Raw genomic sequence first — 27,436 nt, 5'->3', positions numbered from 1 at the left:
TAAAAGCGGTAGAAATGCAGTAGGTGTCACTTGATCTTTGCAAATCTGTTACCTATGTGCATTATGACTTAAATGCTCTTATTTTCCTTCTTTATTTCTTTGTTTGCATTATACTAACAAAAAAGATGAGACAAGCCCACCAAAAGACAAGGGGACGTGGAGAAAAGGCATTCCAAGCATTATGAGGAAGACATTTGAAAAGAAGCCATCTGCTGTAGGAACATTTGGTGTTAGACTAGATGACTGCCCCCCAGCTCATACCAACAAAGTATGGAACAACAATTTTTCTTTTCCACTGTGATTTTAAAATACTTTTTGTATTAATCGCTTTAAAATGTACATGTAACTCTTCTTTTTCTTCAGTATATTCCACTGATTGTTGATATATGCTGCAAACTGGTTGAAGAAAGAGGTCTTGAGTACACAGGTATTTACAGAGTTCCTGGAAATAATGCTGCCATCTCAAGTATGCAAGAAGAGCTTAACAAAGGAATGACTGACATAGATGTTCATGATGATGTAAGTCTTTGATCACGCTATTTCCAGGTTGAACTCCCAAAAACTTCTGGTTGTGTTGTGATTATAGAAATATAAAGCATGTCTGTCCTTTTCTTCTAAATGTGTAGAAATGGCGAGACTTGAATGTGATAAGCAGTTTGCTGAAATCCTTCTTCAGAAAGCTCCCGGAACCCCTTTTTACCAATGGTAAGTTGTTTACGTTATGATCTTGTCTTTAGGAATTACTGTTGAACAGTTGCCTTACATCTCTCACATGATTTCAGAGAAAATCTAGTGGAATCATCCTAACTCTGTAATAAATGCCCTCTTTCTTCCTTAAAGAGCAGGGAGTCATGGTGATCATAGAGCTTAAGAATGAGAGCTGTAAATAGAATTTCTCTGACGGTGAAGGAATTATGAATTTGCAAAAGAACTGAGTAAAATTTGCAGTTTTACTGTTGCAATATTCTATGAAAGCTGATTTTTTTTTTTTTACCCTACTGCCATCTTATTATATTATGTACAATATAATGGGCTAATTTATGACTTCCAAAGGTCATTCATATATATATGTGTGTGTGTGTGTTACCTGTATTCGGGGGGGAAGGGGACGGTGTATATACATAGTATACATACATATATCTATATAAAAAAACTCATATGATTGCTGCTTTTTTTAAACAGACAAATATGCAGATTTTATAGATGCTAATAGAAAAGAAGATCCTGTTGAACGTCTAAAAACACTGAAGAGACTGGTAAGCTGAAATCAAGTGTGTTGTAGGACCACTACAAAATTAGCATTAAATGTTTGATGTTCTGAATAGTGATTGTTTGTTTCAGATTCATGATTTACCTGAACATCATTATGAGACTCTCAAGTTTCTTTCTGCACACCTGAAGACAGTAGCAGAGAACTCAGAAAAGAACAAGGTATCAGAAAGAAAAGTGTAATGTTTTTTGGTTTGTTTCATTCGTTGAGTACAGTTTTTGTGCAGGATTATTTCTATTAAGGTGATAATTTATTATTGTAGGTAAAATTAAGACTCTTGTGATGTTGAGAAGATTTTTGGATTAGACTAAGGACTCCTGCAAAATACGCACCTGTTTAGTGTGAATTAAGTTTACTCAAACTGGTATTAATTCTTGTGGGAATAACTGCTTATATCCTAAATTTATCCCAAGTCTGTAAATTTGATGTAATCCCGTCTAGATGCCAGTAAGAGTGTGCCTCGGCAGGGCACAGGTGAATGTCTGTGGCCTGAATGAACCTGTTGACAGAAGCTGTCGTACCGGCTTTGTGTGAAGCCTGGCTTCCTGGATGCTTGAGTAATTTTTAAGACTAGGACTTGCTGTAATTACTTGAATGTTTGCTGACCTCGTAGATGCTGGTTTGACTAGTTTTAAGAAGAAAATTCATGATGTAAATGGTGGTAGTTCACCACTACAGGGTCTTAGTCCACCACTAAGAATAGCTTTTTGTCATTTCCATGGGGTGGGGTAGAGTTAGTTTGCATTAAGTGCTTCTGTGCATGCTATAATCCTACAGTAAATGCAGATAATAGTATCCCCTTTTTTTACCTCTCAGGGAGGGGTAGCTGAATGCAAAGCTGTGCACAATATGGGTGTGCTTATGGATGCTTACCTCAGGGCAGGTAACATGGTGGCTTGTTACTTGGCTACCAATGTGCAAGGTACAGGAAAAGAATTGGTGTGATTGATGCTATATAGAGGAACCTATGGCCAATCTTAAATCATTTAAAAGATCAGAAAATGACTCAGTTTAAATGAATATGGTAGGTTCCAACATCAGTTCTGCAAATAATACCGTGTAGTTAAATATGAAAGAAAAATGTGTGTGTGTGTGTATAAAAAATATTTAACAAATTATAACCTTTAGGGGAATTATAGCTGACGTTATAAGGAAGTGATAGTAAATGTCATTTTTAAGTGCAATGCCTAAAGTAAACCTTTATTTATTTTATGGTTTTGGTGCACTTTATAAATGTTGTTTAAATAATATTAATATTATAGAATATATAAGGCTAGATGAGTGAGGTGATATTATAATTGTATGACTTGTCCAAGGCCACAATTCAAGTCAAAGTGAGCATTAGGGGCTTGTGTCATTATGTTTGCAACTTCCTTCTGGTAAGCCTCCTATATATTATTGGTCTATTCTGTGTCACAACAGTAAACTATAAGTCAGAGAAGTAAGGAAAAATAGAAAGTAAGCATTCTGCTGCTGGTTTCTTGGAATTATTTTTCAGAGATGTAACATTAAAAGTAAATTAAGTGGATGATTCATGTTGTGACATGATCGGATAACTCTGAGTCTGTCTCGTGAATAGATGTGTTGGGTCTATGATGTTGGTTGCTGCCGCCTCCTCCAAAGTAGTTGCAAATTGAATGAGCTCTTTGTCAGTAGATATAATACAGTATTTGATTACCAGCTTAATTTCTTCATGTGTCATGTAAACATTTTCAGGAAAAAAAAACAGGGAACTACCAATGCCTTTTTATAAAAAAAAATTTCTTAAAACATCAGTGTTTCTAAAAAAAATAGTTTTTATGGGAAGAAAAAAAAATCCCCCTGAAAGTGTAAAGAATATATCTGAGTCCTTGATTTTTCTGTTCTTGTGGAGCTATTTACTTACAATGAGTTAAGGAAAGTTGAATTCTGAATTGCAGAAATGTTGGATGCATTTATTGCAGCTGTGTGTAGGAGAGTTCTAGTGTAGTGTAACATCCTACCTGAGTCAGTTATATGTTTTTAAAAACTTTTTCTTTGTTCCTATTTAAAATGGTTCTCAGATATTAATAATGTCATATTAATGTACTTAGCCCATATTATTGTATTTTCTCATTATAAATCTATGATGTGGAAATATTTAATTTCTTAGATGGAGCCAAGAAACCTGGCAATAGTATTTGGTCCAACACTCGTGAGGACATCTGATGATAACATGACACACATGGTTACGCACATGCCAGACCAATATAAAATTGTAGAAACACTCATCCAAAAAGTAAGTGGATGCATTTCATTATTTAAAAAATAAGATCTTACACAGATCAACCAGCTTTTCTCTTATTGGGCCACTTTGGGTCTGGTATTTATCCTTCAAACTCCAGGATATCGTTTTTAGTAATGTCCATGTTTGATTGTTCCACATTTGCATTTTGTGTTTCCTGTGGGGTTTTCACCTTTTTTATTTTAAATTGTAGCATGACTGGTTTTTCACAGAAGATGATGCTGAAGAACCTCTTGTAAGTATTGTGTCATAAATATTTGTGTTCTAATTATCTTAGTTTAGAATCTGCTTTTGCTGCCTCTAGAATGTCTATGTATTTCTTAATACATCACTGTACGGTTTGCTCTTCAGAAGCATCTTTTTAGCTCTCCAGTCCTTGCAGTAATTAATTTAAAAAAAAAAAAAAAAAAGCCATGCATTTGTTTTAAAAGCATAAAGCAAAAAGGTGAAATAGAACATGTGAGGAAAGCGTGTCCTCAGGTGAATAATGCAATTTTCTAAATGCTGTTGAATCGTAATGAACTATTTGTGAAACGATGATGAAGAGATCTTTGTTTATTAACTATAGACAACAGTTCAGGAGGAAAACACTGTAGAATCTCAGCCAGTGCCAAACATAGATCATTTACTCACCAACATTGGAAGAACGGGAGTATCTCCTGGAGACGTATCAGGTAACTCTTGCCCGGACAGTGTTAGTCCATAGGCTAGAATAACCTACGCTGTTAACTCACTGTAACTCTCTCTTCGTATTTTCTTTTACTAATAAACTGTTTTTCTCTTTTCCAAAGATCATTAACACTTCTTAAAGACTTGAATTGTTGATAATCATGCATGATATAATTTGGAAAACTTTGTTGTCTAACAGAAATATAATCATTAAAAGATGAGGCTTGCACATACTATTTTATTTATTCACAGTAACCCATGCAATCATCATCGTGCGGTGAAGCAGATATGCTGCTGTAAAGTGGTTTGTTGTGATGGCAGAAAGACTGATCTTCAGTGGTGTTCTAATATTGCTCCTTCCCAACGTTAGGAATGCAAAAAATTGAGTTATGTTTTCTTGTCAAGTGATGGACACTTTAATAAGTATGTTGCAGTATGTCTATACTAAAGCTGATTTCCTTCTGTTTATAAATGCCATCCTCTTTTGTGGCTAAGGACAAGCATTGCAGGCTCTTTTTTGGTGACTTTTTTCCCCCTCCCTTCACTATACTATTGCACTAACCCAGCATGTTGTACCCCACAAATGTTATCCCTTCGTCTCTAGCTTTTGTTTCAGTTTTCAAAGGGTTGTTCAGCACTTACTGAAACAGTCACTTTATACTGATGTTGTAACAGGCGAAGTGGGAGGAGTCTATCACACGGTGATGTCATTAGTGGATTCTGTGATGTCACTGATGGACAGCTGGAACTGTAGGAAGAAGGAGGACTGTTGCCCACACTGTAGCTGCCTTGTCTGCAGAAACCCCCGTTTCTTGTAAATGGAAAAAAAGGAAGTTGATCTGTGCTGTAAATTTTCTTTTAAGAGTATTTTAAACAGATCAATGCTACTTTTTAAAAGTTTTTCTGCTGTTTCTTGTTATCTCTGAAGCAGACCCTGAGGAGAAATAGCATGGTATGGTCTACCAGTCTTTCTAGTCATAAAGCATTAGCCATGTGTCAAAAAGGGGTGTGGCAGGGGGCTCAGCTCTTTCTTCCTAGGGAGAAAATCCCTAAAGCTGGAACACAGCCAAGTTCATATTTTTTAGTCATTGTGCTAGCCCCTTCCTACCCCCTTTGTAATTGTATAATCTTGGGTTTTGCGAGACAGTAAAACTATGGTGTCCATTTTTCATTTCATAATAGCGCTTGTTACAGAAAAGTACAAAACTGGTAGCTGCTGAAATCTAGCCAATTTAAAAATAAAATTTTACCTATACGTAGTCAGAGGTGGAGAGAGATGTATAATTGGGGTTTTACACACAAAATATGACTTAATTCCTTTAAAACCTCACAAAAAGAATATGACTATATGAACCATGATTTGTATCTAGGGCAGCCAACAGTACTAAGACATTCAATTTTGCTTTGTGTATCCTGAATCTCAGGAGTGTACACAGTATGATCCTGAAAAGGTCTCTCAGCTGCGGTTTTGCAGGGGCTGTTTATTTAAAACATCGAATAAACATTAGTATTTCTGTTTTTTATTTAGAAGAACAGGGCTCCTTTGCCATTCCTATCATTGAGCTGGTTCTGCCTACAATTCACAGCATCCTTTCATGGCGGTGGCTTTCTGTGGTGCAGCTTGCATCTTTGTGAGCTCTGACTATTCACTCTGTTCTGGTTTTTATTTGCTTCACATTTTGTTCTGTGCTTGTCTTTTTCCATAAGTCCAGCATTGTCTGTAGCAACAACGAAAAAATTGCACAGAACTGAGCAGAATTGTTTTTTTTAATTTTTCCACAGATTCAGCTACTAGTGACTCAGCAAAATCTAAGGTAAATTATTTTGTGAATGATGTAGTTACAAGCTTCTGAAATCTGTTAGATATTTTCTTGCTTTATTAAAACGTTTATATGCAGATGTACTATAGAGCTTATGTAGAGTTTTTTTGAATAAGTGGTAATACTGTTTTCTCATCAAATAATTTTAAACTGTTACATTGGAAAACTATCACTTGTTTGCAGTTAACTGCATCTGCCAAACCAGTCAGCTGCACACATAAACAGCTTTATTCCAAACTCCTGTAATTGTGAGCGCTTACCTCCTTTTTGCATCTCATTTAGTAGACGTAAATGTGCATAGTATGTTCCCTGTTATTGCTGGCATACTACTTACTCCCGGACAGTATTTGTGTTTCCCTATTTTGCTGAGAAAAGTATACATAGAATTTAGCCTTTTCTTCTTCAGAAGGTAATAGCTCCTCCTCTTATAGGAAGCCAAAGGTTGTGGTTAAAGGTTGTTAAGCAAAATCTCCCTAGGAAGTATTGGTGTGCTTGGGAGGACAGCCTAGTAAGCGGGGGGAATAAGACTGGAACATGGGCAATAGTTCCGTCCTCAATTTAGCGCTGGAGTTCTCATCTGACCCGTGGACAAATCTTTCTCTCTTAGGCTGTTGTTCAGTAGTTGCTAACACTTGATGTCTGTAGTACTGGGTGATACAGCAGCATGCAGCTGACCTCAGTCAGCTGTGAGCGCGTGATACAGCTTTATGCTGGTGTGCATTCTAGGTGTATCACTGAGAACAGGACTTAACGCATCCTCCTGGTTCACTGTGGAGATGCCAGCCCAGCTGCTTTGTGAGGACGCTTGGTGGCTCAGCCACTGCCTCAAAAAAGCCCAACATCCAGGACACCATGTCACATTGCCTGTGCCAGGACAGCGCGCTGTTTGCAGGTTGCCTCTCACTGACCACCACCTGCGAGCACCACAAAGGAACAGCATCAGTCAGGCCACGGTGATGGGCCCGCGAGCAGCGGTGCAGGATGCATGCGGATTGCCTGGGCCAGGAGCCTGCTTACTGCTCAGCCAGCCCTGCTTGCAGCACGACGTGTTCCAAGTGGAGCTCCGGCTGGCTGCATTGCCTGATATCCTGCTCGGTGAGAAGGACATGTACCTGTTCCCAACCCATGGAAAAAAGTGCGCAGAGCTCACCCATCCTTTATGGGGACAGTAGCTAATGCAAGAGTGACATTTCAGTAGTGAGAAGAATTGCTGTGGTCACTTGGAAAATGGTAGGCCCCAACACCCAGTGGTCCATTGCCAGTCAGCGTTGGATTGGTGCTTGTCTGCTGGCACAGCGATTCAGAGCTGTCACCTGCTGTCCAGAAGGTTCTTTGTCCATGCTGCCTATAGGCAGTCATTGTGCAGGAGGCCAGGCAGTCACTGTAGGTAGTCGTTGTGCAGTCCTCTCAGATGCTTGTTTCCCTGGGGGCTCTCAGCAAGACTTCATACGTGTCTTCTGCCTACCCTGTCCTGATCTCTGAGCTCTGCATCAAGAACATGGGATATTCTCTGTCATGCAGCAGGAGGTTCTAAATAACCATGAATATTTTTGTTACTATTGGTGGAGTAGAAGTTTCTCTCGACTCTTCCCTGTCCATGTTCACGTAAACAAACCTTTGCTGAGGCTGTCATGGTCAATATAGCCACTGTAATATTGTATGGCTGTTTGACCTTGGCTTGTGAAGTCATATAGTGGCAGTTTTCACCATTGCCAGCACCTCTTTAATTTCTGAAGAGATAGTGAATAGGAATGAAATTTGCACCAAGAAGTTGTTTGCGTGAAAATATTAAATGCAGTGTATCTGTTCAGTGCTTTGCTTTGTATGGTCAGTGCATTTATGCTGCAGTAGTAGGCATCCTGCGACAGTTCACTGTCACATGGGGACTGTGATTCTGTGCTTATGGAGCAGAGAAGTATCTTGTTGGACAACAGCTGAGGAGTTAGGTGATGACTAGTATGCATTACCTTTCCCTTTATCCTTAAGCTTATTCTTTATCCTAGGTATCTGGAATCACTAGATGGTCCTTTCAGTAATGATGTCCCAGCTTTTTTGTTAAAACTGTTACCATGATGATAGCTCTTCCCCCAACTTTTCCTCTCCCTCTCTGAAGTGCTGCATGGTAACAAATGATTGGGATTTCAAAGACTTTTTGAGCGTAGCCCGTCACTGCTGGTCTGCTTCCCTCGGGTCAGAGAGGCAGGCTAGACATCTGAACATGGACTTATGATCAGGTAGCTGACACCTAAGCTGCTGTTGTTGAGCCCTAGACAGATGTCAAATTTCAGTCCCACTATGTTGAAGGCCTCCGAAGTGAGCAGCTGCCCTTTTCAGTAGATATCATTGCTGTGTTCTTTTCTTGAAGTCTGCAGTGTGCAAACCACACTGGTCAGCGGTCAAAGACAGGGTGGTACCTGCCCCAAACCTTCTGCTTCTTTTAAAGGTGGCAGTAAGCAGGAAGGCTACATAGCTTTGAGGTAGCTAGGTGGTAATGTTGTCAGTGTAGTTGAAAAATACTTTTTAATTAATTTTATAAAATGGAATAATTGGGCTTGTCCCATTTTTGCTTCTGTGCAGTTCTAAAGGCAGATTCCTCAAAAGGCAGGAAGAAGTTTATTTCTGTTAATTTAGGTGCAAGTATAGGAAATTAAGGTTTTCTGTAGCTTTTATTGTATTGGTACTATTGAATCGATATGGTTTAAAAACTCAGACACCCTGAAAGGTGAAAGATCAACTGAAAAATAGTTGGAGAAATTAGCCTTTCCACATAGGTAAGACACTTTGAAAGGACGGACTGAAACCACACTCTTGGGATCTCATCTGTGAACAGTTTCTGTTACAAATGAATCTTGAAGAGGTTGCCTTGCTGTAATGGAGCCTGCTATATTAGTTGATCAAAAACTAAATAGTTGTATATACAAACTAGTCTTTGTCAAGTTAAAGGGATTCAGATGAAGAGTGGAATTCTCAGGATGAAAATTGACTTCTTGGGCAATGTTATGTAGACTATAGAAAGAGCATGGAAATATTTCCTGAATAAAGATAGGCTTTCTGCTCTGAAGCCTGGGATGTGTTTTTAAAAAGTCTCAGGCTAAGAATGTTTCTTTGTGATTTCTAATCATGCCCTCTCCTTTTTTTTTCTTTTTTTTTTTCTTTTTTTTTTTTAACAGGGTTCTTGGGGTTCTGGAAAGGATCAGTATAGCAAGGAACTGCTTGTGTCCTCCATTTTTGCAGCAGCTAGTCGCAAGCGGAAAAAAACAAAAGAGAAACCACAACCAAGCAGCTCAGAGGATGAGTTGGATAATGTGTTTTTCAAGAAGGAGCTTGCAGAACAACCTCGTGGTGACACAACAAAAGAGGACATAGCTAAAGGGGAATATGAAAGAGAGAGAGACATAGGGAGAAAACAGAGGATGTTTGTCCTGAAGGAAAAAGAGAACAGCAGTAAAAAAGATGTGAATGTTGTAAAGGACGAAAAGAAGGCATTAAAGAAAGAAAATATCCTGTCAGAGGAACCTTCACTGCCTTACCATGACAAATGTACAAAATCACCGAATCTCAGCTGTCTGCAAACCACGCAGAAGAATAACCCAAAAATGTCTATTTCGCAATCTTCTTCCCAGGTTGAGGAGACAGTGTCTGACTCCGGCACTATGCTTAGCACTTCCTCCCAGGCTTCCCAGCACAGATACTCGTGCAAAAAAGTAGCCAGCCCTGAAATTAAACACAATGAGTTTTTAGCAGCTGATGTCAGCTCCATCACCTCAGATTATTCAACTACTTCATCTACTATATATCTAACTGGTTTAGATGCCAGCATGCTGAGCCCTGAGGTGCAGTCGGTGACAGAAAGCAAGGGAGAAGATGCTGATGATGAAAGAAGTGAATTGATCAGCGAAGGGCGTCCTATGGAGACGGACAGTGAAAGTGACTTCCCTGTCTTTGCCACCAGTGCTGCTGCTGAACGGCTGTCCAAGGGGAAAGTTTCAGAAGTGGTAAAGACCAGTCGGAGGAACTCTGAAGAAAGCGAAGTAAGTTGTACTGAGGGAAGTTCAACACCAAAGTTAGAGAGTCGCAGACTTTTTAGCTCACACAAACTTATCGAATGTGATACGCTGTCTAGGAGAAAGTCTGCACGGCACAAAACGGACAGTGAGGGTTCAGGGGATGCAAAGAGTGAGAAGGACTTGCCTACTGTGACCAAAATGTTTGACATAATGAAAAAAGGAAGATCGACAAGCAGTTTAGCTACATCAGCCAGAAGTGAGGCTGACAAACAAGAACCTACCTGGAGACTTAAAATTACAGATAGGTTAAAGCTGCGACTCAAATCATCTGCAGATGACATGTTTGGAGTTGGGAATCAAAAAGCTAACTCTGCAGAGGCTGCAAAGAGAAAAAATATCAGGCGAAGGCATACTCTTGGAGGACAGAGGGATTTCGCGGAAATAAGTGTCCTGAATGCTTGGAAAGCTCAAGAGCCAAGTCAAAGTAGAGAGAGAGAATCTGAGCTTTCAGCTGTGAATCGGTTGAAGCCAAAATGTCCAGCACAGGACCTCTCGATCTCGGACTGGCTTGCACGAGAACGTTTACGCACTAGCACAACTGACCTTAATACGGGTGAAACTGGAAAGCCCAGACTTGAGAACACTAGCTTAGCAGATGTATCAAAGGTAGACCTGCCTTTATCTGCAGAGATGCAGGCAGATGAAGGCAGTTCTTCCAGCAGCTTGACTTTAATTAATAGAACACCACCTTTGGGACCATTTCAGCCACCAGACCAGGTAAATGGTGAAAATTATCAGAATATGAACAAAAACAACTTTAGCCCAGCAGTTGATGCCCATCCTCATAAACTGTCTGGGACCCAGGTGGTTAGATCTCGATTCTACCAGTATCTTTGAAATGGGGAAATATGTCCACTACAGCAATTCATTAACTTACTGTTACACTTCCCAGTAACTGTAGTGTATGTGTGTGTGTACATATATATATATATTTTCCTGTACTGTTGTTGTTATGCAGCCTTCATTTGGGCTGGTTTCATCAATATGCTCTGTGGAACGTCTTCACAGTGCATTACCACAGCCAGAAGAACACTAAAGTTAAAGTATATATATATATTTTAAGAAAAAGTATATTTGATGGCTGCATACAAATGTTGAACAAAGCATCTGATGCAACATGCTGTGTAGTGTATACATGGTTTTCTGACTGAGAGTTGGCCTGGCATTAGTATGCAGAAAAATTGTTCTTTTGGTTTAGTCACTAACAAGTGCCTCATCATAAATTCATTTGGTTTGTTAGGGTGCCATATTGTTAAATTAGAGAAACTTATTACAAACAAATGAATGCATTTTACTGTTAACGAGTTTCATTACATTTTACAAATGTTAACACAGGTGGCTACAGAGCTTCCATTCCTTAGGCATTCCAGTAAATATTGGAGTTTTATATTTCCAATTTTAATACAGATTTTGAGTTTTATGTGACTTGAATTTTTAATCTTTCTGTAAAATAAGTAACTTAAATGTACATATTACATGTGTATCTTTTCTTCAGATACCAGATTTGATATAAATGTTGTAACATAGGCGTGTAGATAGTGGATACTGGATGGAACTGGTTTCTTTTACTGAGAATATAATTCTGCATGAAGACCTAATGAATCCAAACCTGTATCATGCCTGTGTGCATACCCACTTAAACACTGGAAATAAAATTGTTTTGGTGACCCTTTGCGTGATGTGAATTCATTCTAACGAACAGTTTTAAAATGTCATGTTTACAAGTTGCAACCGGCAGCTGTCCTCAGGATCATGAAACCTGCAGTTGCTCCTGGATGAAGGGCGCTTCTCTTTAAAGTCTTGTTTGTGGGACGAGACCGTGGAGGTTAGCATATGGGGGGGGTCAGTTGGTTAAATATTTCCAGCTTGATATATAATCTGATTCTGAGATAACGTAGCAAGTTGGTTTATGTTTAATATGCTGGTTTTGTAGCACTGAAAAAAATATGTCCATAATCGTCCCCAAGTCATAAAGAGTGAATACCAGTATCTGCCAGTCAAAACGTTACTGTAGCATGGGTCTTGGACTTTTTATAGTTTTAACTATAAAGGTGAGTTTGTACACTAAAAACCCTTCTGTGTGTGAACTCTCTACCAGTTATATTTTTTTTCTTCTATTTTCTTGCATACCCACTTGAAAACAAAGCAGCTGTTCATCACTTTGGGTATTCCCAGGTCTTACACTGTCACTTGCTTGGCAGAGGATTAAACCTGTATTGATGATAAATAAGCAATGAACATCGTGAGCATAGAAAAATTTACGCATGTGTCCTGTTACTGAGACGAAAAGGAATTATAGTAACTAGGATGTGTAGGTTGCAAGCAGACTTTGTTTCTTTCCAAAGTGACTGTAACAGTCCCATGCTTTGATCTACTGTGTGTTTGATCCTTGTGAGAAATTGTTATAAAAATCGGCTGTGAAGAAAAGCATTGGATATGGCAGTTGAAGATCTGTGGAAGTTCTCGCCACATAATTGTGTGCATCTAGTACCAATTCACATGAAAACGAATCATATTCTTCTGGTCTCCTTGCAAACTAAAACGTCTTTCCCCCCCAGAGCGAACAGGAGGCGGGTGCTTTAGCACGTTTCTGAGTGCAGTGTGAGGGAGAATGGGTATGTTTTGTGAAACAGAGTAATTGATGATGATTTTTGTTTCAGTCCTAATAGTAAAGTGTATTTGAACAAGAGATTTCGAAATACGGTGGTGTGATGCCTCTGTAATGCTATTCATGAGCAAATACCCATCACCTCTTACGGCATAAGAGACGGTATTTTGTCCCATCATTAGCCTCAGAAGCTTGTTAGGGCGCGTGTTCAGCATCCGCAGTAGGTCGCAGGGGTCTTCTCGATGAAGCAGTGTACTTAGGGAGGTACATAAGGGGTCCTGGGGGTCTGCGTCTTACTCCAATTTGACAGCCATTTTGATGGATCAAGTTAATTTTCATTTTGTTGTGTTTATAGATAAGTAATGATTTTAACTCCTGAGTCTAGCTGCCAACTCATGCTTGAGAACATAGAACTTTTATTGTATTGACTGAAATAGAGCACAAGACCTCTTGAAAACTGAGGAACTAAAAAAAAAAAAACACCCAAACAAACAAAAAAAACCCAACAAAACCCAAACCCCACAAAACAGGAACTGTATTGGCTGACAACGCTACAGGTGCAAATTTAAGGCCTCGGCAGCCTCCATGGTATCTTCTGCTGCTGCACTGGCTGTATGGAAGCTGCAGAGCAGTTGCAGAAGGAGCCTGGACAAAAGTCAGGGATGTCCGTGGGGGTGTAAGAAGGGGGTTGCCGCAGTTCAGACCACCACTGCCTTGCCCTTTCCATGTAAATCAGGTCCCGGGGGAGATAACCTGGCAGGCGGAGCGGGAGGAAAGGAAGCCCTGGGGAAGGACTTGACTTGAAGGGGAGATGCAGGGAGCAATCTGCCAGGTGCATCAGGGAGAGGTGGTTACTGAGCCCCACCTGAAGAAGGCAGCATGTGGCAGTGTACCTGAGGCTGGGAAGACACTGAGGCTTTTTCTGCTTGTTGAAGACTGCCAAGATTTGGGGCCACCTTAAATTCTGGCCAGCGTGGCGGTTGAGATGACAGATTTTTAGGAGCCATTGCTATGCCCTGTTCTTAACAGCAGCTACTTCAGACCCCTTACCTGTGGTGCTTTTTCCTTCTTTCCTGTTTTGTTTTGGGTTTTGGTTTGTTGGTGTTTTGTGGGGTTGGGGTTTTTTTTGGTGTGTTTTTTTGTTTATTTTTTCCCCTCCTGCTCTGGAAGAGAAGGGTGTCAGTCTGACTGACACAGGAAGGGAAACGCATGCGGTAACCTGCCCTGAGGCGAGTACTGTTAGTGCCAGTATTTCCCCTGGAAGCTGGGTGCAGCGGGGTGGGCAGCTCCACGGGGTGGCAGAGCCGCTGAGGTGGGCAGGGACCTCTGGGGATCGCCCGGCTCAGGCAGGCGCAGCCAGAGCAGGTTGCTCAGGGCTGGGGCTGGTCGGGTTTTGAGTATCTCCGAGGATGGAGACTCCACAACCTCCCTGGGCAACCTGCAACAGTGTTTGATCGCACTTACAGTAAAAAGGGGCGCTTTATTTTTTTGTTTGTTTAAGTAGAATTTCTTGTATTTCAGTTTGTGCCTATTTTTTTGTTTTTATACTCGTCATCATCAGAAGGATTCAAACTGGCTTGGAAAGTGCTTTTGATCTGAGGACTGCTTGGAGCTGTGTAGCTGCAAGTCGTTAGGAACAGGTCTAAGCTGAGATCTGATGGGGAAGTAACAAAGGATTAACTGTGGTGATAGTAATAATTTCTAAAATGGTTCCAAACAGCGGTTCCTGTTTCAGTGGGGATCAGTGGTTTAGTTTGAAATCCTTTTTCTGGGATTTGGTAGCAGCCATACAGCACCTTCCAGCTTTTTAAGCCTCTCTGAAGAGCTTGTTACAGTCCCCGTTAGTATCGTTCACAGCACTGATAATGTGGAATTAAGGCATGGCCACAGTCCAGATGGTTTCTTAACTTCTTTCACGCTGCTGCAGAGCTGAGCTGAGCTGCACGTAAGGGGCTCTTCCTGTCTGCAGCAATCTGAGGAAAATCTCCCTCCACTTTGTCCAGGCAGGAGGAAAGAGTGTCAGGTGTGGCCTTACCTGCTATAAAAAGCTGTGTTCTTGATTTTCAAGCCAGATCATTACACTGTCCCCATTTAGGTAGTAATCAAGCAATTAATTGTGCCAGCCCGAGAAAGAAGGGTGTAGTTTGGTGCACGGCTGGGAGGGCAAATGACTTAGAACAGACCTGCCATCGTTGAAGTGGTGCATGTACCTGTGGCTCACAGTCATGAGACACTAAAAATCTGCCTTAATTGTCTGTTATCGAACCTGTGAGTTTTTAAGCATGCAGGAAGAGCTGCCTCTTAGCAGGGGTCAGATGGATTTTGGCCCTGTACATTTCTAGGCAGAAATGTCCACATCCCTCCTCTTCCCTGCCCTATGCATCCTCTTCTCCTTTGCCTTCCCACCGCCGTGGCCTGCCTATTGCAGGGGCTGGGTGCAGCCTTGCTTTGGTTTTGCTGCAGTCCCCACAGGTACAGTCAGCGGGCACACAGGGACGGCGCTTACTCTGCTGTGAAGTCCTGGGCTGGCTCAGACTACGACAGGCAGCAGGAAGGTCGTGCTCACCTTCCAGCTCCCGCCACCTCGAAAGGGAGTGGTGAGCAGCTTCAGTTCTGATTTTTTCAGAGCAGTGAGGTCCCATCGCATCTGAACCCGCGGGATCGCTGCAAACTAAAGAAACTCCATGGCTGCTCACAGAGGAGGCTCGTGCTGCAAATGCAACTGCTAGCAGGTCTGGTACCCTGGAGATGCGGTACCCTGCTGGGGTGTTTTTTTCTGAAGAGCCTCTGTCATCTTTAAACTGCCAAGAGCAGGTGAGAGCTTGACCTGGAATTGTGTGTGCCAGAGCGCCCTGGCGACAGCAGGGAGGATGGGCTGCTTTTTTGCATGTTTTTTCCCTTTTTGAACACCAGCTAGCTGTGGGGAGCGCAGCCTCTCGCTTGCTGGGGGCTGAGGGCTGCTCTGAGCGCTGAGCTCCTGCTGCAGTGGTAGCTGCCCAGTGGCTCTTGTCCCTAACTGGCTGCAGTCACCAAAACTGGCTCTTTTGGCTCCACCAAAACTGCCTTTCATAACTGATTTGCAGTGAGAAACTTGGCTTTTTAATCACTAGCCTGCGCTGTTTCCTTCTGTGCTCAAGCAATTTATTTAGAGACTTGCTGATTTTTCTAAATACTCTGCCCAGCGTTCAGAAGCATTCCTAGTGCTGAGCTGCAGCCCTTCCCTGCCGGTGTTCGTGAAAGCCCGACAACTTCATTGCTGTACGTGTAGGATGGGGAGGGAATAGAGGCTGCCTGACTCCCGGTGGTCCCGGCAGCGGTGCCTGTGCAGCGGGTTAGGTGCTGTCTGAGGCTGTGGTTGGTTTCCTGGCGGGTGCTGCACCCCAGCACCAAGGGTGAGGCACGGAGGTGCACAAAACGTGGTAGGGGCTGGAAGACGTGCACGTCGCAGTGTAGCTGAGGCCACAAGCGGGTGTTGTGTTCACTCCCTGATGGCAATTTCCACATTCACCGCCACAAGCAATAATTACCTATGGAGTACTGTGCCTCACTGCCCGCTGCATGCCCAGTGACTGTGCAGGACCCTTGGTTATTTATACAACTACCGTCAGCGTCTAAATTCAGACAGATACAGAGAATGTGCTGCTGTAGCCCCTTGCCCGAAGAGGCCATGAGAAGCAGCTGGAGCAGTGCCAGAGCCGCTGCCCCCGGGCGCACGCTGCAGCGCTGCGGGGCAGAGGAGGGCCAGGGCCAAGGTCTGCCATCAGGACCCTGCCCGGCTGCACGATGACTCGTGGGGGACTGCTCTCGTGGAGGATCAGGTATTGGCAAGTTACTATTTTTCAATATGTATTGGCTCCCTGGGGGGATATCAGACCAACAGCTTAAGAACAAAACCTAGTATGTCCATCATTTAGCTTGAACTTGTATTTTTGCTGTGTGCCATAAAGGAGGAGCGCGGTACCCAGCCCCCTGGCGCTCTCTGTATTTGCTGGCTGTTGCGTGGGGACATGCACAAGCCCTACCCAGTAACAAGATAAGGCATTAAATCGGGCTTGTTCCCTTCAGAGCAAGGGAGTAATGTACCCAACGCTTGGCAAGGTAGAAGGCACCCTTGGAAAGCGCCTGGTCCAGGGTGTGCAGCGTGACAGAAGTTTTTTGAGAGGTTCTTCCCACTGGAATCGGCTGGTCCCGGAACAGGCTTCGGAGCCACCGCTTTCCTGTCCCGGCTGGAAGGGAACTGGCGTCACTCCGGTGGTTCAGTGTGCGCACGCTGAATTGCGCCTTGGCTTTGGAGCCCCCCAGCCTGCCCTGGGCTCGGCGCTCAGCCTGATGCTGACGCTCCCGTCTTCTGCACGCGCCTGGGGCCCTTCCTGCCACGCCAGCGGAGGGGAGGGCACGCAGCGTGAGCGCTGCTGGAACGCGGCTGTGTGCCGTGCTCGTGAGGTGTGAGTTAACGTTTACATTCTTTAATTACTCCCACTGCAAGGGATGCACCATCTGAGGGCTCAGCCTTGAAATGACACTTTTCAGAAACTTCCTGTTTCACCGGGAGGAATAAAAAAATTACTTAAAGGTGGAAAAGACGATGCCTTGTTCAATCAGTCAAAGGTTGGGTGCTTTTTTTTTCTTGCTAGTTCCAGCAATTAGCTTTTGTCCAGGTAAATTTGAAAGACCCCATTTTGAAATTACTACTTACGTGTGGCTTTAATCTGGGGAAAATAAAGTCGATTTTTCTCCTGATGGTTTAATGCTCTCAGGCAAACAGCTTAGCAGCTAATTGAGACCATTACAAAAGTTATTAGTGACAAAATACAAATATATAAGCATGCAGCCCTTTATTTTTGTAAAGATCTTTGCTTATCATAGTTCTGTATATTACATTATGGTGTTATACAAATAAATTTATTTACAAAACCATGAGCTATGCAAGCTTCTTGCTTTTTTTCTATTTGACTGATATCCATCTTTTTCAACCCTTCCCCATATATATTTTTAAGCATGCATAAAAATTAACTTTGGTGTGGTAAAACTACTCTATGTGCCCAGCCACATACAGTATTTATTTATTTATATATATTTATAGATATGTACAAAAGTTTGCCAGTATACAGAACAGTACAGAAGTGTACATTTTAAAATCCACAATGCAATACATTAATGGGTTACCAGGTCTCAGTAAAATAAAACTGAAGGAAAAGGGTGGATTTAGCTAAGAAAAAAAGTAATCAGCAACTACCTATATGTGTAAAACAATTTTTCTTTTTCTTGGCTTGGCAAATTCTTAAATATGATCTGAATGGCAGTGCAATAGGTTGAGTTACCTCATACACGCTAAGACCAGTCTTGTTCTGTTTCTTGTGTAGAGGTTTACTGTCCAGCATACTACTTTCAAATGTACATTACAATAGTATCAAAATGTTTTGGCAAAAAGATCTCGAAAGGAACCATGACATTTGTTGACAAAAATAGAAATCTGTAACAAAGCTAAATAACACCAAAATAAAAGAAAAATATTTTAGTTTCAGTTTTACAGTTGTGTATAATCACACTTTAGTATATCTCTGTTCACTTCGAGTCCCCATAATGAAAAATAGCTTTATACAAAACAACTCACTAAATTTTTAACCACACATTTTCCCATGCTCAGTACACCGCTGTGCACACGCACTCAAGTTCACTCACACACCTTCGCACTTTTTTGTAAGAGGTGCTGCCTAAAGGAAGAAAACGCTCTGTTATCATTACAACAGCAACAGTTTTACAAAAAAGCTTCACTCTAATCTAGTGTAGTGATTCAGTATTTAGCACGTGATTAGTATTAAGCCTCCAGCAATACAGCAAAATGGTTACATTCCCTGGTTAAAATATTGGCTGCGGATTCTTGGAAAATGAACAAAAAGCCTTGGTGAACTTGGGCGCGTGCTGTGCTTGGCCTTTAGGATGGCTCCTTGGCCGTGGATGGGGTGGACTTGCCGGCATTTCCGTTCTGTGCCTTGTAGCTGGTGAAGCTAGGTGTGTGGATTGTCCTGATGCTCTTCATACCTTGGTTCAGTGAAGTGGGAGAGGTAGAGGAGGGGGGGGAGGTAGAGGAGGAAGGAGGGGGTGGCCGGCCATTTTGAGTCTGTAGTGAGAAGGAGAGATGGTGACCTTTCCCTGGGTAAGTGGGGCTCTGAAATTTGGAGGAGCCGTTAGAGACAGAGGGGATGAGGGAGGTAGAGTAGGTTATGCGACCTGTCTGAGGACCGAGAAGGTTAGAGGAAGGAATGGAGGTTTTAGTAGGAGGATTAAGAGGGTTAGAGCTGTCACCGCTAGAAGCAGGTGCTGAGCTGCTTTTCCCAGAAGTGGGAGAAAAGGCTGGGATCTTAGAAGCAGGTAGGGTAGGGGAAGTAGCCTTATAGTCCCCACCAGCTTTCTTAGCACTTCCATTAGCCTGCAAATAAAGATGGCAGGAGACAGTTTGTCAGAAAGCCGGTAACGTGATAAACCAACAGGACCTGGGAAAAGAGCCCTACGGAGAATAAGAATTAACAGTTCAAGGCCTGAGCTAAGTCTTGCAGCCGTGGACTGGACCTGGTAGAAAACCCAAAGTGCCCAACGAAGAGCGCACAGAGACGGAGAAAGAGCCAACAAAGCTTTCGTGAGAAGGTGCGATCTATGGGTTACAGACCAGTCACTACATTGGCCATGCTTCTGGGTTATTAACAAGTGACTAGACATGTCCGGCCAGAGAGTTAGTGCGCATCTACTGCCATCTATCACACCGACAGGTTAGTGTCCAAGGCTTCCTGTAAAGACTTTCTGAACACAAGCATTCCCAGCTCTCCTAAGGAACCGCCACATTTACCAAAGGGAAAGTAAACAGGTAGTTGACATCATTCAGCTGACAGCTGAATACCACAGTTAAAAAAAAAAAAACACAACAAAAAAACCAAAAACAAACAAAAAAGCAGCAGGTGTTTTATTGCAGACATGCATGCACAAGCATGGTGAAAAGATCAGTAGACACTGTCATGCCCCCAGGATCCAAGACGTCCAGTTAGACCTCACTCGAAAGACAGGCATCCGTTATTTGGTATAATCTCAGTCAGTTACCGGAGTTTTTAAATAAACAAACAACATGAAATGTCCATCCAAACACTGGGTTTAGGGTAAAACTACCTGTCTGTATTGGCGTGGATCCTGCAGCTTGTGCTGTTTGCCTGCTTTCTCCATGCTTCCTTGTCTAGTTTTTGAGGCCATGGGGACCGGCATCCGGCTTGTCTGGGAGGCAGCGCTGGAGCCCTGCGGAAACGAGTGGAGGGGCAGGGAGGGAGACAAGAAGGCATGATCAGTACCAGCGTGCTTGAAGAGGAGACTGCACACCATGCGCCAAAAAAGAAGCCACAGTTCTACATGCAGGGAAAGTTCAGGAGCTTCACACCGCAGGTGTTAATTTCCGGAATCAAATGGAGAAAACTGCTCAGCTACTGATCAGCCTGGATTTTATGTCAGTGACGCTTGTCATTTCACACAGCGGATTATTCGACCCAGCTCCCCTGCATTTGCCCATCACCAATCAGCAGCAAAGATTAAAAAAAAAAAAAAAAAACAAAAAACCCAACAGTCTATTAGCTGTTAGACACCTCGTGGGGAGCCCAAACAAGCCACCTGAAAGGAAGCAAACAAATCACAAGACCCTCTTGTTTAATGGTGATTATTGCAGATTTTAGAAAGCAGCTGGAAGTTTGATTTCTCGGACTAAGGTACCTTACGTGAAGTGGCTGGGATTGACGGAGGGGGCTCTATGCCAGCAAGGCTCTCATCCAGCACTACAAGCTCTCGGGGTGGGGTCTCTGGTACTATCTGGGCAGAGAAGGGGACAGTGCTTCCCTCAGAGCTGTATGTGCTTTCAGGGATAGATTTTGGACTCATTTCACTGATGGTGTTTTCCAGCTGCTTTATAGTCTGCTCAAGGCTGTCTAGCGTTCGGTATGTACTCTGTCGAATTTCGTCAGTCCTAGACAGGGACACTGCAGCTCTGGGGGGTCCCTCTTGCTTCCCAGAAGGACTTTTGTCACTGTCCTCAGGCTGAGACCTGGTGATTTCAAATCTCTTTGCTTCCTTGTGCTGCTTCAGGGTCCCATCTTCCTCCTCTTCTTCATAGACCACAACCTGCAAGGTCTTCTTCCCAGTCTTGGTTCCGGTCCGTATCGCCTGCGTCAGAGCAGCCAGCTGCTTTTTAGGGAATTTGAACTTAAATTTTTTCTTAGAATCCTGTCTGCTTCCAAACTGATTGGCAGAGTCCAAGTTTGCTTCTGCATTTAGCCCATAGATCTGACGGTATTTGTTAATATTCGTCTTTGTGCTTTCCTCCTCTGGAGGAGGTCTGGTTTCTGCAGGGTCAGAGGAAGACTGAAGGTTAAATATGTACTGCTCGTTGAGACCGTGAGCTGCTGAATACTCTGCGATTGCTTTTCTGTCATTAACTACTGGTGCCTCTTCCCTCTGGCTCTCAGAGATCTCATGTGCTTCATTTGCTTCCTCCTCCTCTTCCTCTTCTATCTTTTCCTCTGTCATCATTTTCTCCAACTCCTCATCACATTCCTCAAAAATTGTAGAAAGACGCTTATAAGCTGACCTAATATCCATCGGTTCATCAAAAATGATGATGACAGGTTTTTTGTCCAGACACACCACTGGGTCTTCGCTGTCTGTGTTTTCTGGGATACCCTTCTCTGACGCCACGTCCTTCCTCACATCAATATTCACTGTTTGCACATCTCCACCTTTTCGGCTGACTATATCGTGAACTTCCCCGCTCGAGAGGACCTGGACAGCTGTTTTAGTAATCATGAAGGCGATGTTTTCCGTGGGTGGGTTGTCTTCACTTGGAGAGCTAGCTGGAGAGTCTGTCTCTTCAATGCTGTTCACACTGTTACTTCTGGATGCTCTGGGTCTTAGCACAACCTGATTGTAGTTGACTGCAGAAGCTTCTTGCTCCTGCGAGGAAGGTTGAGGGCCCTCCTGCGTGTGCATCACGAGAGGAGCAACACCGCTGATGGAGATATGCTTGCCCATGCTCTGCATGGCTTCACCCTGCAGCAGGCCCTGGCGCGCATCTCGTGAGAGTCCGTAGTTTGGCTTTTGTTTTCCAGTTTCAATGGCTGGAAAATGGGATCCTAAAATATCTTGAGCCCCTCTTTGTTTGTCATCCTCTGGCAAACTGACACCAGACAGGTTTGTGCTCATATTCTGGAAGTTTTTCTTAGAATAGTCTCTACTCTCTACAAACAAACCCTTGCTAAATGTAGGACTGTCATTCATTGAAAAGCCAATTTTACTGTCAGCTGTGCTGGATGAATCAGAACCCAATTCTTCTTCAGTTTTCCCTTCCCTCTTCTCTTTAGGATGGTCACTATCTGTGAGAGATCCTGTTGTAGCCCCATACACCTAAGGGGGAAAGTCGGATTACTTAGTTATTCAGGGCTGTTACCTTTACAGGACTTTTTTTTCCCCCAAATAAATCATCATATTCTCAGGGGAAGCGCAGACCTCATGAACTCACCACTCTGTTTACTGCTGCAGAGGCATGTCTGAAGTTGTCATCGGATTCCTGTCTTTCTTCGGGGCAAAATTCCAAATTCTGGCAGAACAGCACATAATGTTACTGCTCTGTGCCACTCACGCGGCCAGCATGGGTTGCTACCTAGGGCTCCTGTCTTAACAAGGCCTCCAGAATATGCAAAAGCACACTAGTGACCTTATTTCCAGCACAGTGCTACCTTGACCTGCTTACTTTCCAGTTAAAAAAAAATTCCTAGTTTGTATAAGATTGAAGTTGAAAAGATTCACAGTATCTGATTAAGTTCTGCTGGGACACATCAAAGGGAGCCTGACGTGGAAGGGCTGACAGCAGGGCGCTACGGCTTGCTAGCTCTCCGGAGTGCCAAATGCAAGAGTCTGGCTAACTTTGAAAGGAAGTTTTGTACCTGTAAAAGCTGATTTTCAAATTACGACATTTTGCTGCTTCTAATGTTGCTCACACCTGCGAAGCGCGGTTCCATCACAGTTAATATGATCACCGTCTGAGCATTTCTAAATCCTTGCCAGAGCTTAAAAGTACTCCTTAAAATTACCAGCGGCACACTGCAGCGCCCATGGAAGTGCAGAATGAAACACTGAGCTACATTCATTTATAGAAGCAACTCCGAACAGCACACAGAGACGTTATCCACTAGCTCAAAAGTAGTATATTCCCAGCAATACAAATTTAAGGGGACTTTTTTCTTTATTTTCAAACGAGGTCCCCTGGAGATGCTGTTTCATAATACCAGGGTTTTCTTTGGGGCTTGGTTTGTTAAGTGCTAGTGACAGCTTAGGATAAACACCAATCATCAGGGTGAGGGAATGACCTGAAGAGACACCATGCCTATGAACGAGCAAGAGAGAAATCTACAGTCAAAAGACGGCTCGCCAAGAAGGAAATGAAATCTGGCCTCAAGTGCCTGAAGGCAGTGAGCCAAAAGCCTTACTGCTGACACTGCTTGAGACTAGAAGCTGACTCCTAACACACCAGAAGGACAGATTATACTTATATGAGCATCATGGCGTGCAGAAGATCAGTCAGGAGAATCTCTCTCTCAGCTGAGATGAATGAGTGACGGTACAGAAATCCACAGGTTGGCTATAATCCAATGCACTCCCCATGCATACAGAAGTTCACAAGGTATAGTTTCTACATCTTGTGTGATATTTTCTTATATACTGTCTGAAGATTTTACACAGAAAAACTTTACACACAGTCAAAATGCAGGAGCGAGAAAGTCAGCAATAGACTAGAGTCACAGTTCATCTCTACGAAGGCTTATTAGCAGTAACAAGGCTGTGCAGCTGCTACACGGATACCTTGACATTCCTCATATTTCTAAATAAGGAGGGGCTATCATGCAAACCAGCCACAGCCAGCGAGGCATCAGCGGGCAGGCTGACGCTGTCTGCACTTTGTGCTGAGAGCTGGTATCAGAACAAAACGCCGGGGCTCATGGTCACCTCAGGCCCAGACTTGCTAAGTGGTAAGCGCCTTCCAGTCCCATTACCTGTCAGAGCTCCCAGAATTAGGTCAGGCCATTTAATGGCCCTTGTTGCCTGTGGATATGCTGACTCAGTGAGTGAGTTCCCATTTCTCTATATCTTTTTTAGCAAGTTCCACTTCTTGTTCCAAGCATCAGTGCAACACCTCGTGGTGTCATTGTACAATATATCTCATGTTACGAACTGCTGCCTTTCTACTAAAAATTAAAACCACAACAAAATTCGTTTCCTCTACGAGTTTATCATGACCATAAGGCTCCATATTTAAAGCCAACAAACACACTGTCATGTCAGATGACAAAAACAGATCTCATTAACCTTAATTTCCTGGACTCTGTGTCATTCCAATAAATAGCAGTTTATGGCAATTACTTGGCAGCACCTTTCAAAGAAACATTTGTGCTGCAGGATGTGCAGCGTCTTGAGTGGTGACCCAGGTTTTTGTGTAACAATATGATCTTCTCATTCTGACACCAGTAGTAATGAGGACAAATAGAGATACGTTCACACTTTTTTTCCTCCTAACACTGTCATACACTCCACAACAAAGCAGTTTTTCCCTTTTACTCATACCCATGAACTTGTACCCTCACCCAGCCAGGTGTTTGCAGCTTTAAACCAGAACTGCTGTTTGGGCAGCTCCAAGCCAAGTCCTTCTGTGCAATGCCCTGACCTGGCAGCGGTACCTTCTGGGGGAGGTATGGATTTTGATGCTAATAATATATCAGACACCACCATCTAGCTGTCACCTTGTGCTTTACAGCTGCAAGGTGACCCTACAGCTGACGGTGACCCTATGCAGATGCAGCTCACTGTGGTTAGGGCAGCTGGGTTCTTCTCTGCCTTGAGGGCCTGTCAGTCATTTTCTCTCTCCCTGCCAGTTTCTGTCAAATGAAGTCGAAGTGCAATGTCTCCCATAAAATCCTTGGGGAGCTACTCATGATGTTACATCAGAGAAGGTATCACTGCTATTTCCAATCTGCATACACACACAAAATGCATGACAAAGTTGAAATGCTGTGCTGAAGAGCCGTGTTTTCTTCCCCACCATACACCCCTCCATTGCAAACTGGCATTTGGCTGACAATGCCTGCACGACTCCATAAACCCAGCAACGATTCAAGTCGTTATTCTTAAACTTAAAGAAGAGGTCTGCAAAGGCAGAAATATTTGTCCTTTTCTTCATCCTGCACATTGGCTGCCCACTAAGGCCAATCACAGCTCAAATGGCAACCCCAGTCCAGACACAGCCGTGAAATGCACCCCAACTTGGCTATGGCCCCAGACATGTGGCACCTCCTCTGAATCCCATCATCGAAGAGTGAATCTTGGACATTAACTTTCAGAATAAGGGCAAATTCGGCCCATCCACCTTGACTCTATCTTCCAATAAACTGATGGGATTTCTGAATATCTAATAACTATTTCTGGGACCAATAAATGAAGCAAAATAAAGCAGAAATTTTCTAAAGTGGCTCTCGGGACTGAGAGGAATCACTGTTTCTTCTCAAGACAAGTACAAAGCTTAGGAGAGATGCTTCACCATCCATTGCCAGAACAGCACTGGAAGGATGTTCTGAGGAGTACGAGCATCTCTTTGGCAGAAACTGATGGATCCTCTTTTAATTTTGATTTCACAGAATCATAAAACTTCATGCAAACTTTGTATAATTGCTGATGAGACACGTAATGTAGATATAGATTGATACAACGTTCCATATGAGCGTTTCTGAGTCATACTGAGATAAAAGGAAGGAAACCACTGGGCAGTGGTGGTGGGGGTTAGAGAGAACAGGACACAAGATATAAGATTAGTTTTGAAGGAAAGAAGGTTATGCCAAGACCGGGTGGCATGTTTACAAATGCCACTTGTTACCTTCTTTTCCTTGTGATGCATTAAAGTCCCAGGCCTTATGTCTTTAACATGTGTATCATTTCTGGACTGTTCAGCATGACTGTTTGAGTTTACATCCATAAAAGAGCACTTCTGGAAAGCCTAGGAAATAAATACTGCAGGTTATCAGGAGACCAAGTAGCTTTGATACAGAAATGTCTGGAGATGACCAAGAGAGCATTTGTTTTTAACATTCACAGCTCAACAATATTATTTACAAGCTCATGAGATAATAGAGATTTTAGACTATCAGACTAAGAGGGCACACCCTCCAATCTGCCAAGACTGCAGTCTAACTCATGATGCTGACCTCAATGTCCCCTGCAGGGAGACAAGCTTGATTTCTATTTTTACAGATGGGGAGACGAAGGCACACAGAGGTGCTGCAAACTATCCAAACTTAAGTAGGAAGCCCATGACAAACTTTGGGCTTGCGACACTACCTACTTCCCTTCCTAGTGTCTGATATCCTCAAAATCCCTATCATCAGACGTATTTTGGCCTCGACCACACATCACTTAATAACTAAACCTAAGGTTTTATGAGTTAAAATAAACAAATCCCAAAGCTCAGCTCTCTTTAATCCATTTACTATCCCCAAACACTTCTCTTGTGCTTCTTTTATGCTTTCTCACCTCCATTCCCATTAGCAGGGGTTTGCTGTTTCCCTGGACAACAGAGCGGAAATATATATTTTCTTCCCCAGATGTTCTCATCTGGAAGCGATCTATATGTTGCCTGTAGAAATGTGAGGAAGAGGTGGGAGCAGCAGGCCTTACACATTCAATAAATGAGAGAAGGCGGCATCTAATACCTCTACCCTACCCCTTGCTGTCCACTCAGCTCCCAGATTTGTCTGTCTTATGGCACATAATGCATGCACCACTTCTCCCCACACAAACTTATTAAAACTTGGCGGTGTGTGTCTTTGCCACAGCTCTCCCTAATGCTCTAGATGGTGACAGTCCACTTCAGGTTCCTCCTGGTCTGGAAACACCCCAATATATGGGCTTGCGAACCACTGGCCTCCCACTGTGTGTACCCCAGGGCATGGCCTGGACTTTTCAGCCCTTTGTCTTGCTATCCTCTTTCCATTTCCCTTGGGTTTCTCTATCCAGCTGGCTCCCAGATCCCGAGGAGCAGAACCATCACTGCCACCATTGCGCAGAGCTGGCTCCAAGTGTGCATCACTGGGATTTCTGCAGGCCTCTAATGGCACAGTCTGCCATTGGTGAGATGTACAGGCAGGACATCTCTGTCAGCCAGGGGAATGAGGGAGGGGTGCTTACAGGACTCAAACGCACTCTTACACGCAATAAGATTGTATTCGTATACTATGTAGTAGGGAAATTATTTAATTCCTGGCAACTCTCATGAAATTAATAGCCCTGATTACAGATTAGAATCAGGCCTGTTCTTTAACTATTGTACTCCTCATAGGTATTGCATGTTTATGCAAAATCAGAAAAATAACAATAATGAAAAAATCCAGAGCAAAAAGCAGGCTGTAAAGTTTCTTCTGATTTTCCGTTACATCCTATTTGTATGTGTTTATAGACCAGAGTACCTAAGATGACACAGAACTATTAGACCAAGTAGTCTCACCCCTCATAATACAGGGTATGGACTTTCCCCAGCTTACCCATTTGTGAGACCAGTGATGTGTTTTTGAGTTAGGCATACCATCTACAAAGGCATCCTCAAAGTCCTTCAGATTTTAAGTGATGAAGAATCCATTATTTCCCTTGGTAATTTGTTTATTTATCACTTTTGCT

At 42.9% G+C, this 27,436-nt stretch overlaps 2 protein-coding genes across 3 annotated transcripts in view; one reads left to right on the top strand and one right to left on the bottom strand.

The window, feature by feature from the left end:
• The window catches only part of ARHGAP21 (Rho GTPase activating protein 21), a 126,701-nt gene extending 114,945 nt beyond the window's left edge, over positions 1-11,756 (top strand). For both annotated transcript variants that reach the window (XM_075143937.1, XM_075143938.1), the window contains 10 exons: positions 126-268; positions 364-519; positions 627-705; positions 1,183-1,256; positions 1,342-1,431; positions 3,402-3,527; positions 3,727-3,768; positions 4,102-4,207; positions 5,985-6,016; positions 9,193-11,756. In XM_075143937.1, the coding sequence (XP_075000038.1) occupies positions 126-268; positions 364-519; positions 627-705; positions 1,183-1,256; positions 1,342-1,431; positions 3,402-3,527; positions 3,727-3,768; positions 4,102-4,207; positions 5,985-6,016; positions 9,193-10,926 (2,582 nt within the window). In that variant the 3' untranslated portion in view covers positions 10,927-11,756. The remainder of the gene's footprint in view (positions 1-125; positions 269-363; positions 520-626; positions 706-1,182; positions 1,257-1,341; positions 1,432-3,401; positions 3,528-3,726; positions 3,769-4,101; positions 4,208-5,984; positions 6,017-9,192) is intronic.
• Positions 11,757-17,515: 5,759 nt separating this feature from the next.
• Positions 17,516-27,436, bottom strand: part of KIAA1217 (KIAA1217 ortholog) — a 245,689-nt gene continuing 235,768 nt past the window's right edge. The window contains exons 17-21 of the mRNA XM_075143936.1: positions 25,644-25,763; positions 22,242-22,319; positions 20,444-22,126; positions 19,856-19,978; positions 17,516-19,127 (exon numbers count right to left, since the gene is read on the bottom strand). Coding sequence (XP_075000037.1) covers positions 18,633-19,127; positions 19,856-19,978; positions 20,444-22,126; positions 22,242-22,319; positions 25,644-25,763 — 2,499 coding nt within the window. The 3' untranslated portion in view covers positions 17,516-18,632. The remainder of the gene's footprint in view (positions 19,128-19,855; positions 19,979-20,443; positions 22,127-22,241; positions 22,320-25,643; positions 25,764-27,436) is intronic.

The sequence above is a fragment of the Calonectris borealis genome, chromosome 2 (genome assembly GCF_964195595.1).
Source record: "Calonectris borealis chromosome 2, bCalBor7.hap1.2, whole genome shotgun sequence".
Classification (NCBI taxonomy): domain Eukaryota; kingdom Metazoa; phylum Chordata; class Aves; order Procellariiformes; family Procellariidae; genus Calonectris; species Calonectris borealis.
Note: the sequence above shows the minus strand (reverse complement) of the source record. Positions and strands in the feature narration are given on the sequence as shown.